This window comes from Eleutherodactylus coqui, chromosome 3 (genome assembly GCF_035609145.1).
Source record: "Eleutherodactylus coqui strain aEleCoq1 chromosome 3, aEleCoq1.hap1, whole genome shotgun sequence".
Classification (NCBI taxonomy): Eukaryota; Metazoa; Chordata; class Amphibia; order Anura; family Eleutherodactylidae; genus Eleutherodactylus; species Eleutherodactylus coqui.
This window is the reverse complement of record NC_089839.1, coordinates 39729253-39748999: the sequence shown is the minus strand read 5'-3', so window position 1 is coordinate 39748999 and position 19747 is coordinate 39729253. Positions and strand designations below refer to the sequence as shown.

Sequence of the window (19747 nt, the reverse complement as noted above, 5' to 3'; positions counted from 1 at the left end):
GATGTTGTGTCCAATGACTTCCATCTATTGTTGTTCTTAAGTTATTTTTGTTTATTCTTGTAGCTTCGGCTAAACATACTTTATATTGTAGACATATTAGTAGCTTTGGATCTCATGCAATTTAAAGATGTTGTCCAACAAAAACAAGTTATCACTTATCCACAGGAGAGGCAGCGTATATGCGTTATCACTACAGATGAGCGAGCATACTCGGCCACGCCCCTTTTTCGCCCGAGTACCGCGATTTTCGAGGACTTCCGTACTCGGGCGAAAAGATTCGGGGGGCGCCGTGGGTGAGTGGGGGGTTGCAGCGGGGAGTAGGGGGGAGAGGGAGAGAGAAAGGGCTCCCCTTGTTCCCCTCTGCTACCCCCCGAGCCACCACGCCTCCCCCCGCCCCCGAATCTTTTCACCCGAGTACTGAAGTACTCGAAAATCGCGGTGCTCGATCGAGTAATTACTCGAAATGAGTACGTTCGCTCATCTCTAGTTATCACCACTCTATTCATCTAGGCACATTTGGAAACTCATTCTTGTGGTTGCCACTGGTAGGGTCCTCAATGATAAGCACTTCTGACCTATTTTGTGGATAGGTGAGAATTTTTCTTTTGGGACAACCCCTTGAAAGCAGGTCAGTAGGCAGTAAGGCTGGTGTCACATGGGCATAAGCGCATTCGTGCTGCAAATTTACACAATAGGTGTTGCATTTTTACTATACAAATCATGCACATTTAGAGCTCAAGCAGACAAGTGTTTTTTTTTCACGCATTTAGGTGCGGGAAATGCATTCACAAAACGTATGTATAAAATTCGTGTGACCGAAGCGGCAGACGAGGTTTTAAATTCGCACTTGCTGTGTGGTTACACAATAGCAAAATTTGCATATAAAAGTACGGTCCCATCGCTATCCCCTGCTGTGACTGTGACAGATGCAGCAGGGAAGTCCTTGGATGTGAAACCTCTGGATGCTGTCACATCCAGGGGTTTCACCTTGTGGTCAATGGGGTGGGTGTTTGAATGACAGCTGAGAGCTGCCTCTGATTGGTCACAGTGCTCAGTCAATCAGAGGCAGATCTTTCAGCAGGCAGGGATTTTAAATCCCCGCATTCTGAAAGCATTTCATAGCAGTTCAGGAGAAGACGCAGCTAGACTCACCTGAGCCTCGGCAGCTGCAGAGAGGTGAGTATATATATTTTTTTACATTTTTCAAAAATTTTAGGGGTGATATTTAAAGCCCTTCCCCAAAAATTGCAGCAGGGCTTACCGGCAGCCCATTGCTTTCAATGAAGCCAGTTGTAGCACTGGCTCCATTGAATTCAATAGGGGAACATCGAGCTCCTCTGCCACAGCTGTGAAAGCTGTGGCAGAGGATTTCTTCATCTCTACGGGGAGTCCCCTTGTCAGTGGACACTGTGACAATGCTGTCAGTGACAAGTGACAAGGGGACTCCCCGCGGTCACACAAATTTGTTTAGGCATGCGTCTTTGCGCACATAAATTCGCACATAGAAACGCCAATCTGACTGAGCCCTAAGGTATACAACATTTAGCACCCAAATTACAAATATAATACCTAGATCCATTGTAGTTCCACTATACCAAGCGTAAATCAGCATAGTGGATTATAAATAAGACAAAAGTGGGACGGAGTCTTATGGCTGGAGAGCTAAAAAGGTAGTCATATTATGCCCATGAGAAACCAGCATGAGGTTTTACCTTTTTTAAGGTGCCTATCCACTAGCGATATTTTTTCTTGCGCTGTGAGAGTGAGTGAAAACATACACCTTACAGCGCTAAGAAAACTCTGCGATATCACTAATTGCTTTCAATGGGGCCAGCAGCAGCCCTATTGAAAACATAGGTAGTATATTGCGGACTTCTGCCACAGCTATGACAGCTGTGGCAGAGGATTCCTTCTTCCCCGCGGTGATGAAGAAAAGCCCTGACACAGCTGTCACAGCTGTGGCAGAAATTCATGATGTACTCCTTATGTTTTCAATGGGACTGGCGCTGCTGTCGCTGGCCCCATTGAAAACACTGAGCGATATCGCAGATTTTTTCTCTGTGCTGCAAGACTGGAGTGAAGAATCACAAATGAGTATGAAACCATTGAAAATCATTCGCTCTCGCATCGCATGAAAAAATATCGTTAGTGGGTTGGCACCCTAAAAAAGGAAAATATAAGTTTTCCATTTTATTTCTCAATTTTACCATTTGGTTAAAACAGAAAATGGGATCAAAACTATAAGGGATGGACAGGCTTAATAGCTGCCAATTTGTCTACAAATGAGTACCAAAAATAGGGGTGCAAACAACAATACCCCATTACTCATTGTTCTTGAAATAGAAAAAAATAACATTCTGTATGTTACATTAAATACATGTTGTTTATTTGATGTTTTGGCAACTGTAGATAAAACCACACAACACTATTGATCATTTATTCGGTATAGAATACACATATGTGAGGATTCATTTCAATGGGCAATCTTCAAAGAACAGTCCAGGGAAAATGATACACTGCACTCAGGCTAGTGTAGGACCTAAGGGATTGCTGCATGACAAAGGGGTCTTCTCTCTTGTATTCTTCAAATCTCCGTCCCATACACAACGCCATTTAAGAAAAAGGCCCATAAATCACTATATAGCTTAAAATAACCAAAGGCATTGTACTCTTCTTTTAAAATGCCTCCTTTAAAATGCTTCTGTCCCCACCAGCTCTTACGGGCTTTCACGTTGCAATGATCTCCCGTGTCTCAATCACATGACCCTCTAGTAGCAGCGGTGGCATCCTGTACAAATGGACATCACTGCTGTAACCAAATACTGGCTGTAGGGGCACGTAGCAGAGATACGGGATGGCACTGTGGTTTAGAAGCAAGCAAGCACCTGCAAATACCAGGAACAAGCAATATAAGCAATTTGAAAGGTGAGGTAAGAATAGAACCTTTTGTTATTTTAAGCTTTTCGGAAACCCATCTAAGACTGGATTTACACTTACAGTTTTTGATGCAGTTTTTGCTCCAGTTTTTCATGCAGCTACAGTGAAACATAGACAATAGACACCAGAAAACACCAAATGGTCCAAATAGTGTGCCCTGATATTGTTTCCTCGTTATTTCTCTTTTAAGTAAAATATACTCCATGCATATCCAACGCAGCTTTAATTCATTTATTGTTAATTTATCGAACATATCTGCTAGAACTTTAGTCCAAGAATCTACTACTCTTTCAGTAAAAAAAAAAAAAATTCCTGATCCAGCTTCTGATTTTGATCCCAACTAATATCAGATTCTGCCCCTTTGTTCTAGTGTGTAGCTGCCTAATAAAAACACTGCCCACTAAAGTTTTATTTATATCTTCAACATATGTAAAGGTTTCATCATGTCCCCCCTTCTCCCTTCAGTCTTCCTGTATCGTATATAAATATTTTCATCATGCCCCCCCTGCTTATATCTATATTACTCCCCAAGTGCACACCATTCGCAACCTGATTGGTTGTTTGGATTTACTCATTCATGGTGATTTGTTATTTGGGTTGCCTGATTCACGGTGATTGGTTATTTGGTTTGCCTGATTCATGGTGATTGGTCGTTTAGGTTGGCTCGTGTAGAAGTGGGGAGTAAAAGGCTAATATGCGTCCTCCTCTCCCTTCTTCCCTCCTGTAACATATATAAAGGTCTCTATCATGTGCCCCTCTCCCTTCTCTCCTAATATACCATACATAAAGGTTTCCATCATGTCCACCTTTTCCTTTTTTCTCTTGTATCATATATAAAGCTTTCCATCATGTCTCCTCCTCTCCCTTCTCTCCTCTTGTAAAATATATATAGGTTCCCATCATGCTTCTCCTCTCCCTTCTTTACTCCTGTAACATATATAAAGATTTCCATAATGTCTTCCCTCCCCCTTCTCTCTCTCGGTAACATTTATCATGATTTCTATTATGTATCCCCCTTTCCCTTCTCCCCTCCTGTAACATATATAAAGGTTTCTATCATGCACTACTCTCCGTTCTCTCCTCCTGTAAAATATATAAATGTTTCCATTATGTCCTCCTCTCCCTTCCTTCTCTCCTCCTGTAACATATATAAAGGTTTCCATCATTTCACCCCTCTCCCTTCTCCCCTCCTGTAACATACATAGAAATTTACATCCTGTCCTCCTCTCCCTTCTCTCCTCCTGTACCACATATAAAAATGTTTCCATCATGTCCTAACTCTCTCTTCTCTTTTCCTATAACATATATAAATGCGTCCATCATGCCCCTCTCCATTCTCTCCTCCTATAACATATATAAAGGTTTCCATCATGTCCTCCTCTCCCTTCTCTTCTCCTATAAGATATAAAAAATGCGTCCATCATGCCTCCTCTTTCTCCCCTCCTGTAACATATAACAAGGTTTCTATCATGTTCCCCCTGTCCCTTCTCGCCTTCTCTAACATGCATAAAGGTTTTAATCATGGCCCACCACTCCCTTCTCTTCTCCTGTATCATGTATAAAGCTTTCCGTCATGTACGCCTCTCCCTTCTTTCCTCCTGTAACATGTATAAATGTTTCCATAATGTACCCCTCTCCCTACTCTTCTCCTATTACATATATAAAGGTTTCCATCATGTCCCCCTCTTCCTTTTCTCCTCCTGTAATATATATAAAGGTTCCATCATGTCCCCTTCTCATTTTTTTCCTCCTGTAGCATATATGAAGGTTTCCACCATGTCCCATCTCTCTCTTTCCTCCTCCTGTAACTTATATAAAGCTTTCCATCCTGTCCTCCCTCCCCCTTCTTTCCTCCTGTAACATATATAAAGGTTTCCATCATGTCCCCACTCTCCCTTCTTTCCTCCTGTAACATATATAAATGTTTCCATCATGTCCCTGTCTCTCCCTACTCTTCTCCTGTTACATATGAAAAGGCTTCCTTCATGTCCCCCCTCTCCCTTCTCTGTAACATTTATAAAGGTTAGTATTACACCCTCCTCTGCCTTCTTTCCATCCTGTAACATATATAAAGCTATCCATCATGTGTCCTCTCTTCCCTCTAAAGGGATATATATATATATATACTTTCATAATTTCCTAATCTCCCTTCTCTCCTCCTATAACATATATAAAGGTTCAATCCTGTTCCTCCCTCATCCTGTAACATATACACAGGTCTTCATCGTGTCCCTCCTTTCCCGTCTCTCCTCATGTATCATATATAAAGGTTTCCATTATGTCCCCCTCTCCCTTCTCCCTTCCTGTAACATATATAAAGGTTTCCATCATGTCCACCCTCTCCCTTCTCCCCTCCTGTAACATATATAAAGGTTTCCATCATGTCCTCCTCTCCCTTCTCTCATCCTGTAACATATATAATGGTTTCCATCATGTCCCCCTCTCCCGTCTTTCCTCTTGTAACATATATAAAGGTTTCCATCATGTCCCTTCTCTCCTCTTGTAACATATATAAAGGTTTCCATCATGTCCCCCTCTCCCTTCTCTCCTCCTGTAACATACATAAATGTTTCCATCATGTCCACCCTCTCCCTTCTCCCCTCCTGTAACATATATAAAGGTTTCCATCATGTCCCTTCGTCCCTTCTCTCTTCCTGTAACATATATAAAGGTTTCCATCATGTCCTCCTCTCCCTTCTCCCCTCCTGTAACATATATAAAGTTTCCCATTGTGTCCCCCTCTCCCATCTGTCCTCCTGTAAGATATATATATATGTATATAAAGCCTTCCATCATGTCTCCCCTCACCCTTCTCTCCTTCTGCAACATATATAAAGGTTTCCATCATGTCTTCCCTCTCCATTCTCTCTTCTTACACCCTAAATAAAAAGGTTTCCATCATGTCCCCCATCTCTTCTCTCCACCTGTAATATATATATATATATATAAAGGTTTCCATCATGTCCCCCCTCTCTTCTCTCCATCTGTAATATATATAAAGGTTTCCATCATGCCCCCTCTTCCTTCCCTTTTCCTTCAACATATAAAAAGGTCTTCATCATGTCCTCCTGCATTTTACCCTCCTGTAACATTTAAAGGTCTCTATCATGTCCTTCTCTCTTCATTTCTCATGTAACATATATAAAGCTTTCCATCATGTCTCTCCTCTCCCTTCTCTCCTCCTGTAACACATAAAAACAGGTCTTCATCATTTCCCCCTCCCCCTTCTTTCCTCATGTAACATATAAAGGTTTCCATCATGTGTTCCCTTTTCTATCTCTCCTACTGTAACATGATTAAACCTCTCCATCATGTCCCCCTCTCCCTCATTTTGTCTTGCAATATATAACGTTTTCACCATGTCCTCTACCTTCTCTCCTCCTGTAACACATGTAAAGGTTTCCATCATGTACTCACTTTCCCTTATCTCCTCCTGTAACATTTATATAGCTTTCCATCATGTCTCCCCTCTCCCTTCTCTCCTGCTGTAATATATATACAGGTTTCCATCATATCCCTCTTATCTCCTCCTATAACATGCATAAAGCTCTTCATCATATCTTTCCTTTCCCTTCTTCCCTCCTGTAATATAAAGGTTTCCATCATGTGTCCCCCTTTCCTTCTTTCCTCCAATAAAATAAATAAACCTCTCCATCATGTCTCCCTCCCCCTTCTTTCCTCTTGCAACATATATAAAGGTTTTCATCATGTCCCCCTCTCCCTTTTCTCCTCCTGTAACATATATAAAGGTTTCCATCATGTCCTCCTCCCCCTTCTCATCTCCTGTAACATATATAAAGGTTTTCATCATGTCTCCCTCTCCCTTTTCTCCTCCTGTAACATATATAAAGGTTTCCATCATGTCCTCCTCTCCCTTCTCATCTCCTGTAACATATATAAAGGTTTCCATCATGTCCTCCTCTCCCTTCTCATCTCCTGTATCATATATAAAGCTTTCCATAGTTTCCAATTTCACTTCTGTCCTACTGTAACATAAATAGAGGTCTCCATCATGTCCACTTTTTCCCTTCTCTTCTTCTGTAACATATATAAAGGTTTCCATCATGTCCCCCCTTTCCCTTCTCCCCTCCTGTAACATGTTTAAAGTTTTCTCCCTTATCTCCTCTTGCTACATATATAAAGGTTTCCATCATGCCCCACCTCCCCCTTCTCTCCTCCTGTAACATATATAAAGGTTTCCATCATGCCCCCCCTCTCCCTTCTCTCCTCCTGTAACATATATAATGGTTTCCATCATGTCCCCCTCTCCCGTATTTCCTCTTGTAACATATATAATGGTTTCCATCATGCCCCACCTCCCCCTTCTCTCCTTCTGTAACATATATAAAGCTTTCCATCATGTCTGCTTCCCCTTTTGTCCTACTGTAACATAAATAGAGGTTTCCATCATATTGCCTTTTTCCCTTCTCTCCTTCTGAAACATATATAAAGGTCTCCATTATGTCCCCCCTTTCCCTTCTCCCCTCCTGTAACATGTATAAAGGTTTCCCCCTGATCTCCTCCTGTAACATATATAAAAGTTTCCATCATGTCCTCCCTCTCCCTTCTCTCCTCCTGTAACAATTATAAAGCTTTCCATGATGTCTCCCCATCTCCCTTCTCTTCTCCTGTAACATACATAAAGGTATTCAGCATATCTACCCTTTTCCTTCTTCCCTCTTGTAACCTATAAAGGATTTCATCAAGTGTCTCTCCCCCTTCTCCCCTCCAGTAACATGTATAAAGGTTTCTCCCTTATCGCCTCTTGCTGCATATATAAAGGTTTCCATTATGTCCCACCTCTCTCTTCTCTCCTCCTGTAACATATATAAAGGTCTCTATCATGTACCCCTCTGCCTTTTCTCCTCCTGTAACAAATATAAAGGTTTCCATCATGTCCTTCGTCTCCTTTTTCTCCTTCTGTAAAATACGTAAGGTTTCCATCATGTCCCCTCTCCCTTCTCTCCTCCTGTAACATATATAAAGGTTTCCATCATGTGGCGACCCACTCTCTTCTCTCCTCCTGTAACATATATAAAGGTTTTTATAATGTCCCTCCTCTCCCTTCTCTCCCCCAGTATCATATATAAAGCTTTCCATTATATCCCTTCTTCCTTCTGCCCTACTGTAACATAAATAACGGTCTCCATCATGTCCCCCCTTTCCCTTCTCTGCTACTGCTGCATATATAAAGGTCTTCATCATGTCCCTCTTCTTCCTTCTCTCCTCCTATTGCATATATAAATGTTTCCATCATGCGCCCCACTCTCTTCTCTCCTCCTGTAACATATATAAAGGTCTTTATCATGCCCCTCCTCTCCCTTCTCTCCTCCTGTTGCATATATAAAGGTTCCCATCATGTCCCTCCTCTCCCTTCTCTTCTCCTGTTGCATATATAAAGGCTTCCATCATGTCCCCCTCTCCCTTCTCTCCTCCTGTAACATATATAAGGTTTCCATCATGTCCTCCTCTCCCTTCTCTCCTCCTGTAAGAAATATAAAGGTTTTCATCATGTCCCCCTCTCCCTTCTCTCCTCCTGTAACATATATAAAAGTTTTCATCATGTCCTTCCTCTCCCTTCTTTCCTCCATGCTATACAAATTAAGTTATCTAAGTCTTTCCTGATAATGGTTGTTTTTGAGACCTCCCACCTGTCTCCTTGTCCATCTTTAAACTTGTTCAATTTCCTAAATGTCTTTCTGTAGATGAGGTCTCTCGAACTCAACACAATATTCCAGATGTGGTCCTACCAGAGCTCTACACAGCTGAATCACAATCTCCCTCTTTCTACTGGTTTTTGCACTAGCTATATAGTCGAACCTTGTACTTGCTTTCTCTCCTGCCTGACCGTACTGTAGACTCATTTTGCGGCTGTCAGAAATGAGAAGCTCTAAATCCTGTTCTACTGATGGCTTGGATAACACACAAAGCCCAACAGCCTAAGGACTTCTTCTCTTCAGAAGCATCATTTTACATTGAACTGCCATTTTCGTTATTTTAAGGATTTATCCAATAAGGCTCAATATTTCTATGTATTGAAAACACCAGCAGGAGTATCAACCCTACTGCACTCTTGTGTCACCAGCAAAAAGACAAATTTTACCTGCTGAAAGCCTCCTCTTATGTCACTTACCAACATTATGCACAGGAGCGTGGATTGCTTGGTCATCATTTTGGATCCATTCCATTGTTTGACTTAAAATCTACACTAAGGGCTCAGTCAGATGAGCGTTTTTTTCACGCATATATAGGCGCGTTTCAAAAAGGGCTCTATTACAACCAACGCTTTTCAATGAAAACGGTCACATGTCCATTTTTTACAAGCGCCTAAAATTTGTACGTGCAAAAGATAGGTCTTATGAGTGCAAATGCACCTGGTCAGGCGATTTTCTACGTGCGATGTGCAATTATTTTCCCGTGCTTATAATGCGTAAAAATTAGCTCGTTTGACTAAGCCCTTAACCCTTTCCAATCCACTGTCTGACGTCTAAAGACATTCTGATTGAAGGCTGTACAGCTCCGATGTCGGAAAATGTCCGACAGGGTATTCTTACTGTAGATTACTGGCCGCCCTGTTGTCAGGGGCCTCTCCAGCATGTCCCATACCGCAGTACTGGCTCTAGCCAGCAGATGGCGCTATTGTATAATGGCAGAAAGAGAAAGCCCCCTAGGAAACCCTGAATTCAAAATTGGATTGCAAAGGGTTAAAACTGCATCAGAATCTGCATGTGGAAATCTGGCCAAGACAGCAATTGCTACAGGAGAAAACTTCTTCAATTACTTCTTGCAATTATTATTTTTTTTTGCCTAGAAGAATGCCTTGGTTACCCGAAGCAATTTTATGCTAGATAATGCCATTTTTAATGTCAACATATGTGACAGATGTATAGGGTTCCAATAATAGCTTGCTGCAACATCAAATGTACACATATTCAATATTACACTTGTTAAAAAAAGTGCACCGATCTGCAACCTTGCTAAGAAGATAGGAAAGCTGACACAGCAATATGGTACATCTCGTCTAATAGAAATGATATATCATACCAATTTTTTTTTCTTCAATTGCTTCATGAAATCAAAATACTTACCAAGACTAAAGTAATGCTTAGACATAAAAAAAATAAATAAAAAGGAACAAAGGAGGGGTGGGGAAGGGAGAGAAGATAAGGTAGAAAGCACCCACCTTCTACATGGTTGTCTTCTGAAAGCACATGACAGGGAAGGAGAGAAAAGGAGAGACATTCAGTAAGCGGCATGCAGACTATCACTTGCCATTGCATGTCTTGCATGCACGGCGTCAAACACGACATGCAAATGCTCAATTGCTACCATTCAAAGAGGGGAAGTAAAGCAACAGGGAATAGATGTTCCTTTCAGTGTATGTAACATGTAGTGAATCATTTTACCATTTCTGCAATAGTTAGAGCCAACATATAAGTAATCCTGGGTCAAAACGTCCTCCGGCACTCTCTGTGTGAATTGTAATACTGCATAATCTATACATTAACCACTCATTTTGGGTCTACATTCTTGGTTTATATACCCAAAGATACCTTGTCTTAATAGAAAGTCAATAGATCAATAAGCATAAATCATCTTGTATCCTTATAAATAAACAACTGTGTTCTCATACTCAAAATCAATGCACTCGGAATTCACCGACTAGCTTTCCTAAATATAGATCTAATGGAACTCAAACAATGCTCTTAGAATTATTGGGAAGCCCCTCATAATAAGGTCATTCTAAAATATGGATGAGGTGAACAGTATGGCAGAGATCAGAATTATGAAAACAAAATTCTGTTAACTTGTGAGAGATGTTGGATTTCATATATTGCAAAATTGTGGTGTACACCATGGCAACAATGGAAATCGTGGAATATTCTGAAAGCCAAGACAATTCATAAGAGGACCACTTTTTATAAAAGACCAAGAAATATATATGCTGTACATGGATGTAGAAAAGCCACATATACATAGTAGTCATAAAACATCTACTAGGGCACCAGAGTTCATTTCAGCCAGTGTGCCATCTGCATGGAGTATGGATGCTGTTGGGTTTTTATAGGCTCGAAAACATGTTCAAACTTTGGTTGGGTATAGATTTAAAGGAATTCTGTCATCAGAATTTCCATGACTAAGGGGCCACCATAGCGTTACTTGCCACATATAACAGAACCTGGACGCTGAATATTAATTTCAACAGAAACATACTTTTACATCCTTCCATGATAATTGACCTGCCTCGAGTCACGGAGGCTGGCCACATAAGCCCTGAGTCACAGATTCCAGTAATTATGCACACATCTCCACTGCCCTCCTACCACTAACATCAGTGAAGTCATGGAGAAATCCCTCACTTGTGCTCTATGGCCCTCTACCCAAGCCGAAATTGGACATGCGTCACTGATGTCAAGGTGGGGGGTCAGAGGGGTGCAAGCATGGTATTTCAACACAGCTTTTGCTGACATCGGCAGTAGAGGGGGCAGTAGAGTGTTGAGGGAGCATGCATAATTACTGGAAACTGCGACTCAGGGCTTTGGCAGCTCACCTCCTTGTCAGGTTAATTATAAAACAATGTGGCAGAATATAAAAATAAGTTTCTGCTGAAATTAATATTCTACTTTTTCTTACAAACATATATCAATGTTCTATTACATGTGTCAGGTAGTGAGATCTTAGTAAAGAAAATTTTGATAACAGAATCCCTTTAAAGTGATCCAAAATTCAATGCTGGGCAATATCTAATGTGAAGCTACAAATCCACTGCATAGACATAAATGATAAAATTCAGGCTACCTCCAGCCACCACAAGGGGAGCTCCTGAGCTTACTGCATACTTTTCATACAGGAAGCTAATAATAAACTCCATCTAATGGTATCTGTATGCAGCTTGAACTTTATCATTTAACTCTATGCAGGAGATTTGTAGATTGGTATGAGAAAAGCATAACGCCAATCACTATTAAAAGACATATAGCGAAATTAAGCAGCACAGATTTTTGGAAATATTTGCAGTAGCTCATCACATTCCTTTAGTTCTTTTTAACAGACTCTACTGGGACAATGATTATGTAGAATGAATTTCCTTTTTTGCTCTATTATAACAATATGAAAAACAATTAATAATAGATCTAGACATAGGTATACAGAGTGGTAAGGGGGGTAAGCTATATTGATAACATTATGAGGCCTGAAAGTGTAAAACAATCGGTAATCTTAAGTTGCTAGGTGAAGAAACTTAGTATCTAAACAAAGTAAATGAGGCAAGGGATTTTCAAAAGTTGAAAACCGTAAATGAAAATGTGTTCGAGATTAAAAACTAAAACACTTTGGCACTTTTTCATAAACTTATTGAAGGGTTGGCTTCCTCAAAGCAAAAGCTTTTAAATTTCTTCTTTCTAGCTGCTAAGGAGACCATGCTGAGAAATTGGAAGCAGCAAAACTTTTTCTTCCCTGAGGTCAAATGACGAATAAACCATTATATGGTCAACAACTAATTACCTGCCTTGACACAACACAGCTTCAAATTTTTCAAGAAAATTTGGAAATTCTGGACAGTGTATGCCTTCCTAGCTCATTGAATGTTTTCTCCATAGGTATTATATATTACCTTACTGGCACAACCTTCACATTCCTTCCTTTTATTTCCTTGTTATTCTCTATTTTCTTTTGATTACTGTGGTTGTTAGTCCAAAATGTGTTAACCTTGTTTGTATAACCATTCCGGGCCTTGATAGGCCAGCCTACTTAGTTCTATGGATGTCATTGATTTTATCTCATATACTGTAAATGTATATTCTTTTTCTGTATTGTGAAAATCTAACATTCCTTGCTGTCACATAAAAAAAGTAGCCTAATTGCTCATTCGCACAAGTGTATTTGCACCCCGTATTCTGTGCAGATTTTTTATGTATGTAATATGGAGTGTTGAATCCCAATTGATTTGCATTGGGGTATTCAGACCTGCAGAGCATGTCCTCTTTTGGCCCGTATTATGGACCAAGACAACCCATTGAAGTCAATGGGATAGCATAAATGCACAGTGAACATGCATTGATTTGATGTGAAAATATGCAGTGATAGGCCATATTAAAAAAATAAAAAAAGTTGACACAAAACTTCAGAAATCTGACTGATGTTTTTTTAAGAGGACCTATTCTAAGAAAGTTTTTATTAAATCTATAGATGAGTACTCGCTAAGGCAAATTACTCGAGTGAGTACTGCCATTTTCGAGTACATGCCTGCTCGTCCCAAAAGATTTGGGGGCCAGCGGGGGGGAAGATCTCTCTCTCTCCCCCCCATGCTCACTCCCGCAACTCACCACTCACCCCCACCGGCCCCCGAATCTTTTGGGACGAGTAGGCATGTACTGGAAAATGGCAATACTCACTGGAGTAATTTGCCTTAGCAAGTACACTCGCTCATCTCTAATTAAATCTTTTTGTAAGCAAACGTCATTAAAATTTTCTAAAAAATTCCCCATGCCCCCATGTAAAGTGCCAGACTCCCAGCAGGAGTGAGCACAAATGTGTAGTTTTGCACTCCCGACGGTCACAGTGCTTTCCCCACAAGTCCCCATTACAGCATATGTTGTCATAGAGTGAGATCCTTCTGATATCACGAGATCCCATGGCTTTCACTAAATGAGTGTCGTCTGTGCTTTAATCCACAGTTACCAATCAGTGCTATTAATACAGCAGTTACCGATGGGTAACTGCTGGGTGAAAGCGCAGTTAGTGCTCATTTAACGAAAGCTGCAAGATGTTGTGACAACAGTGATATTTCACGATACAACAACATGTACTGTCATTAGAGCGTGTGTCGGAGGTGTTGTGAATGCAGAGAAGGCAAAACTTGGAAGTTCATGCCTGACTTTTGTAGGGAGTCGAGTACTTAAACCTGTTGTACCAAAATTGCAAGTTATCCCCTATCCATATGATAGTGGATAACTTGGTGATCGTTGAGGGTCTCACTGAGACCCCTGTGAATCTCAAGAACGGAACTCTTGTGTCCCACACTCCTATCATTGTGGAAGATGCTTCCCTTCTCCACAGTGGAATCACTAAGAATGGAGTACTGGCAGAGCATATGTAGTCAGTGCTCCATTCATTTCAATGGGGGATGGAAATACCCGAGCAGGTGCCCATTGACAGTGAACAGAGCAATTTTGCACTTATGTAACCCATGTTCCATTCAGTCTCTTCCTTCCTACTGCAGGGGGTGCGATAACATGACATGAGACCCCCACCAATCAGCAAATTATCTCCTATCTACAGGACAGGGGATAACTTGCAATTTTGGTGCAACCCTTTGACATGACGATATGGGTTCACTTCAATGCTGTGATTAAAACATCGAGCACTGCATTGATTGGCTGAGCCACAGCACTCGAGAACCAATCATAGCCATTGCTTCCTGGAGGCGGGGTACACGAACCCTGTTTCTAGGAAGCGATCTTCTGTCAGCAACTGCAAGCGAGCTACCGGAACTCTGCCAGTAGGTAAGTAGCACACAGCCAGTCTTGGTATAACGCTCCCATTGATTTCAGTGCTCTGTCACTGTTATAAGACATCTCCCAAAAAAAAGACCCTGAGCGCCTTCTGGGGCAAAACTTAATATAAGACAGGGTCTTCTTTTGGGGGAAACACAGTATTTCTTCTTTAACCCTGAGCAATTTTCAAATACCCTACTCTTGGAAAATCTCTTTAATAATAGTATATTGTGCACATAAATATGGAAATCAACTCACACAAGCAGCATCCTTTAATTTCATTGTTTTAATAGGAAATATTGTATATAGAGCCCACACTGTAGTCTACAGTCAGTTCTGGGTTTCATGACCTAAATACTTTTAATTGCCTCATATATTAAGGCTGGAGAAGATTCTCTCATTTCGTCTGCCTCTGCTTTTTCCTTTCTTACTCTTTGATATCGTAATTTAAAAAAAAGACTTTAGGCATAAATAAGAGTTATTGCTTGCTCATTTTGGCTGGTAAATTATTTTCCTGTGAAAGCATGAATTTTAACACTGCCTTCGTCCCTCCACTGAGCTCTGTTACTTAAAACCTCATTAGCTAGTTACCACTGATCAGAATCAATAAACAGTGAAGTACATACAGTACTGTATAATCCCAGTCTAGTCATTTTATGCTAAGAGGCACTCACCCTTTCAGCAATCTATGCAGTTGAAAAGTTCTGCCTACCAGGTTTTGCTTTTAATTATTAGTGAAGTTTAAATGGTTGTTCAAAATGTAAAAAAAAAATGTCTGGGGGTACTTTCATTGGCCGAAAAATCACTCAAATGAGAGATTTTGATTAGTGATGAGCGAGCATACTCACTAAGGGCAATTGCTCGAGTGAGCATTGCCCTTAGCGAGTACTTGCCTGCTCGAAAGAAAAGGTTTGGGTGCCGGCGGCGGGCAGGGAGCTGCGGGGGAGAGCGGGGAAGAATAGAGGGGAGATCTCTCTCTCCCTCTCTCCCCCCCTGCTCCCCCCTGCTGACTGCCGCAACTCACCGCTCCCCCGCGCCGGCACCCGAACCTTTTCTCTTGAGCAGGCAGGTACTCGCTAAGGGCAATGCTCACTCAAGCAATTGTCCTTAGCGAGTATGCTCGCTCATCTCTAATTTTGATGGATAGTTGCCCCATGTAAATCCGGGACTCTACAGAGTACTGAGCAAGAAATCATTCATTAATTGCAAATCACCTAATTTCTGACTACTGACTTCTCGATCAGTATGCATAGGCAGTAGAGATGAGCGAGCATACTCGTCCGAGCTTGATACTCGTTCGAGTATTAGGGTGTTCGAGATGCTCGTTACTTGTGACGAGTACCACGCGGTGTTTGGGTTACTTTCATTTTCTTCCCTGAGAAATTTGTGTGCTTTTCTGGCCAATAGAAAGACAGGGAAGGCATTACAACTTCCCCCTGCAACGTTCAAGCCCTATACCACCCCCCTGCAGTGAGTGGCTGGCGAGATTAGGTGTCACCCGAGTATTAAAATCTGCCCCTCCCGCGGCTCGCCACAGATGCATTCTGACATTAGTTCAGGGAAAGTGGTATCTTGGTGGAGCTGCTATAGGGAGAGTGTTAGGAGTTATTTTAGGTTTCAAGAACCCCAACGGTCCTTCTTAAGGCTATAAATCTTCTCTATATGCGCTCAATGGGGCCGGCGGCAGCAGCGCCGACCCCATTAAGAACATATAGAAGACAAATCCTTCTTCTCTGCCACAGCTGTAACAGCTGTGACAGAGAAGAACGATGTTTGCCCATTGAATTCAATGGAACCAGCAATACAGCAGGTTCCACTGAAAGCAATGGGCTGCCGGCGAGCGCGGGGATGAATTGTCGGGAAGGGGTTAAATATATAAGCCCTTCCCTGCAATTCATCCAGAAATGTGTTACAATAAAAATATATACCGGCGTATAAGGCGACGGGGCGTATAAGACGACCCCCCAACTGTCACCTTATACGCCGGCAATACAGTGGAGCAAAGAATAAAAATCATTACTTACTTCTTCTGACGTTCTGCGGCGCTGCTGCAGGCTGTCGCTCTCTCCTGGTTCCCGGCAGAGCATTGATTTCTCTACGAAGGGCTTTAAATCCCCGCCTCCAGAAACACACGTGCCTTCAGCCAATGACAGCCAATGACAATGATGTCATTGAATGGCTGTGATTGGCTGTGTTTCTGGAGGCGGGGATTTCAAGCCCTGCGTCCAGAAAGCAATGTTCTGCCGTGGACCAGGAGGGAGCGACAGCCTGCAGGAGCGGCGCAGAACGTCAGAAGAAGTGAGTAATGATTTTTATTCTTTGCTCCACTGTATTGCCGGCGTATAAGGTGACAGTTGGGGGGTCGTCTTATACGCCCCGTCGCCTTATACGCCGGTATATATTTTTATTGTAACACATTTCTGGATGAATTGCAGGGTAGGGCTTATATATTTAACCCCTTCCCAACAATTCATCCTGCGATCGCCGACAGCCCATTGCTTTCAGTGGAACCTACTGTATTGCCGGCTCCATTGAATTCAATGGGCAAACATCGTTCTTCTCTGCCACAGCTGTTACAGCTATGGCAGAGGAGAACGATCTTTACGCTGACAGTGCGGGGGGAAGGGGGCCCACTCTTGCCGCTATTGTGGCTTAATAGTGGGACCTGTGAACTTGAGATGCAGCCCAACATGTTGCCCCTCGCCTGCCCTATCCGTTGCTGTGTCATTCCCATCACTTTCTTGAATTGCCCAGATTTTCACAAACGAAAATCTTGGCGAGCATCGGCGATATACAAAAATGCTCGGGTCGCCCATTGACTTCAATGGGGTTCGTTACTCGAAACGAACCGTCGAGCATTGCGAAAATTTCGTCCCAAGTAACGAGCACCCGAGCATTTTGGTGCTCGCTCATCTCTAATAGGCAGTCATTAATCTTTGAATGTTTGCCTGTTCACAGTGAATGGAGGAGCTTGGCCGGAAGAGATTTCCGATGTGCTCTGCTTCCATTCACTGAACAATTATTGCTCATATGTGAGCGCGTCTAGAAGTAGACCCATCTAAAAATACCCCAAGAGTGAATAGGCTCAGTGATGTCATGGCAATCCTGATGTCACTAGTGCAAAAGTGTGAACTATCTAGAGCTGACAATAGCTGAGGAACCACATACATATTATTAATGAACTTCACTCACATCATTGTATGATATGTGATAATGACTGGAGGTTATTTGAAAATAATTAGTAGCCTTTACAGGAAAGAAATAGCCTCACTCTCAGGCCTCATGTCCACGGGGAAAATCAGATCCGCTGCAGATTCTCCATGTAGAATCTGCAGCGGGTCCCTCCTGCCCCGCGGACATGAGCGCCGAAAATAGCAATTTAAAAGTATTTACCTATCCGGCGCGGGCGGGGAATGTCAGCTGTTCCTCACGGCCGGATCTTCATTTTCGGCCGGCGGATGAATTCCTGACGCCGGCGGCACGTCGCCGGCACGTCGTCGACGTGCCGCGCGCATGCGCCGGGCACATCCGCCGAGCCGAAGCAAGGAAGATGCGGCCGTGAGGAACAGCTGACATTCCGCGCCCGCGCCGGATAGGTAAATACTTTAAATTCCTATTTTAGGTCTCCCGCGGATCCGGACGGCTTCCATAGGCTTCAATAGAAGCCCGCGGGAGCCGTCCCCGCGGGAGACCCGCATGAAAATGGAGCATGGTCCAGATTTTTTCATGCTCCATTTTTTTTTTAAATCACTTTTATTGACGATCCGCGGGTATTTATGTACCCGCGGGTGGTCAATGCATCCCTATGGGGTGCGGATCCGCGCGCGGGAGATCCGCTGCGGATTTTAAATGTCATTTTGCCCGTGGACATGAGCCCTCACTTCCCACCCCACTTCCAGGAAAGCAAAGCAATCATGTAGAAAAAAAAGGGTAAAATCCTAAAGAGAGTGTTTGCTTAATTTAATTGCCAATTGTGTAAACTATGTGTAGATTTACCACATTGGGTATGATAGTTTGTACAATCGGAGATGACAAATTACAGAAAAACAGACAGGGTCAAGAATGAAGGTCAATACAAACTGATACTAGATTCACATATGCCTGGATACAGAGAACTTAACAAGTCTGTTTGCCAGAACTGCCCAAACCAGACAGATCTCTGAAGTGGAGCATCTGCCCCAAAAAGGGTGATCCCACTATAATAGAGAGACTGGAACAAGTCCAAGCCTAACTAGCAGCCGCGGTACGAATTACTAAACTTAAGAACCTAACTGAACCACTCATACTAAACTAGCTAATACTCTGTAATGGAATTGCTAGAATGAGAGAGGACTAAAATAAACTCTGTCACAGTGTGGCAAGTGTACACACAGTTTAACCGGTATCCTTAGAACTAGGGTTTATAAACACTATAGTAAAAACTGATAGGCTGACTGGTCCCAAAGACAACCCAGTCAGCCTATCAGCACTGGCACTAGAGGGAGATTTAACTCCCTTGGTGTCTAGCGCCAAATGACAGCATGCATGTATCACCCGGTGTGTCACATGATCTAGGGTGATAAGCTAATGTTATTCCGGACCCTTTCCGCTAACACAGAAATGACAAGATAATAAAGCCTGCCCCTGCAGTTATGACGGTACATGAGCCATTTGGTTAATAATCTTCATTTATATAGACAGCAAACTTGTAACTCCACCTAGACAGCGAGTTATTGCGAATAGTACAAAAACCATTTACCCTATGCCACATGAGTAAACTATTTTACTTTTTACTGACCTACAGTCAATGTTCATTCTTCCAATTTCTACAACAATAAGGTTCCATCTTTCGAGCTATTATGGAAGCAAAGGAAAACTACTGGTGACTACAGCTATTGTGTCTGTTACATGGAATCATAGATTTGGAAGGGACCTCTGGGATCATCTGGTCCAACCCCCTGCTCAATGCAGGATTCACTAAATCATCCCAGACAGATGTCTGTTGAGCCTCTGAAGACTTCTATTGAAGGAGAACTCATTACCTCCCATGGCAACCTGTTCGACTCATTGATCACTCTGTGTCAAAAATGTTTTCTAACATGTAAGGGTTAACAGCTACAATCAGTGTTAGTTGATCGTGGCTGTTGTGGGCAGGTGTCAGCTGTCACAGACAGCCAGCATCTGCCGTCTGTGGAGTGGGACCGGCTAACGATCCCTCTCCATACAAACTTCGAGCCTCCATGATATAACTGTATGTCTTGAAACATTAAGAGGTTAATTCTATTGTCTTTCAATAAAAAGGGACTTTATTAATTAACTGGTACTGTATAATAAAG

At 42.3% G+C, this 19747-nt stretch overlaps 1 protein-coding gene across 1 annotated transcript in view; it reads right to left on the bottom strand.

The window, feature by feature from the left end:
* Nucleotides 1–19747, bottom strand: part of NRXN1 (neurexin 1) — a 1562703-nt gene that overhangs the window by 1402562 nt on the left and 140394 nt on the right. Inside the window, exon 3 of the mRNA XM_066595516.1 lies at nt 10121–10138. Coding sequence (XP_066451613.1) covers nt 10121–10138 — 18 coding nt within the window. The remainder of the gene's footprint in view (nt 1–10120; nt 10139–19747) is intronic.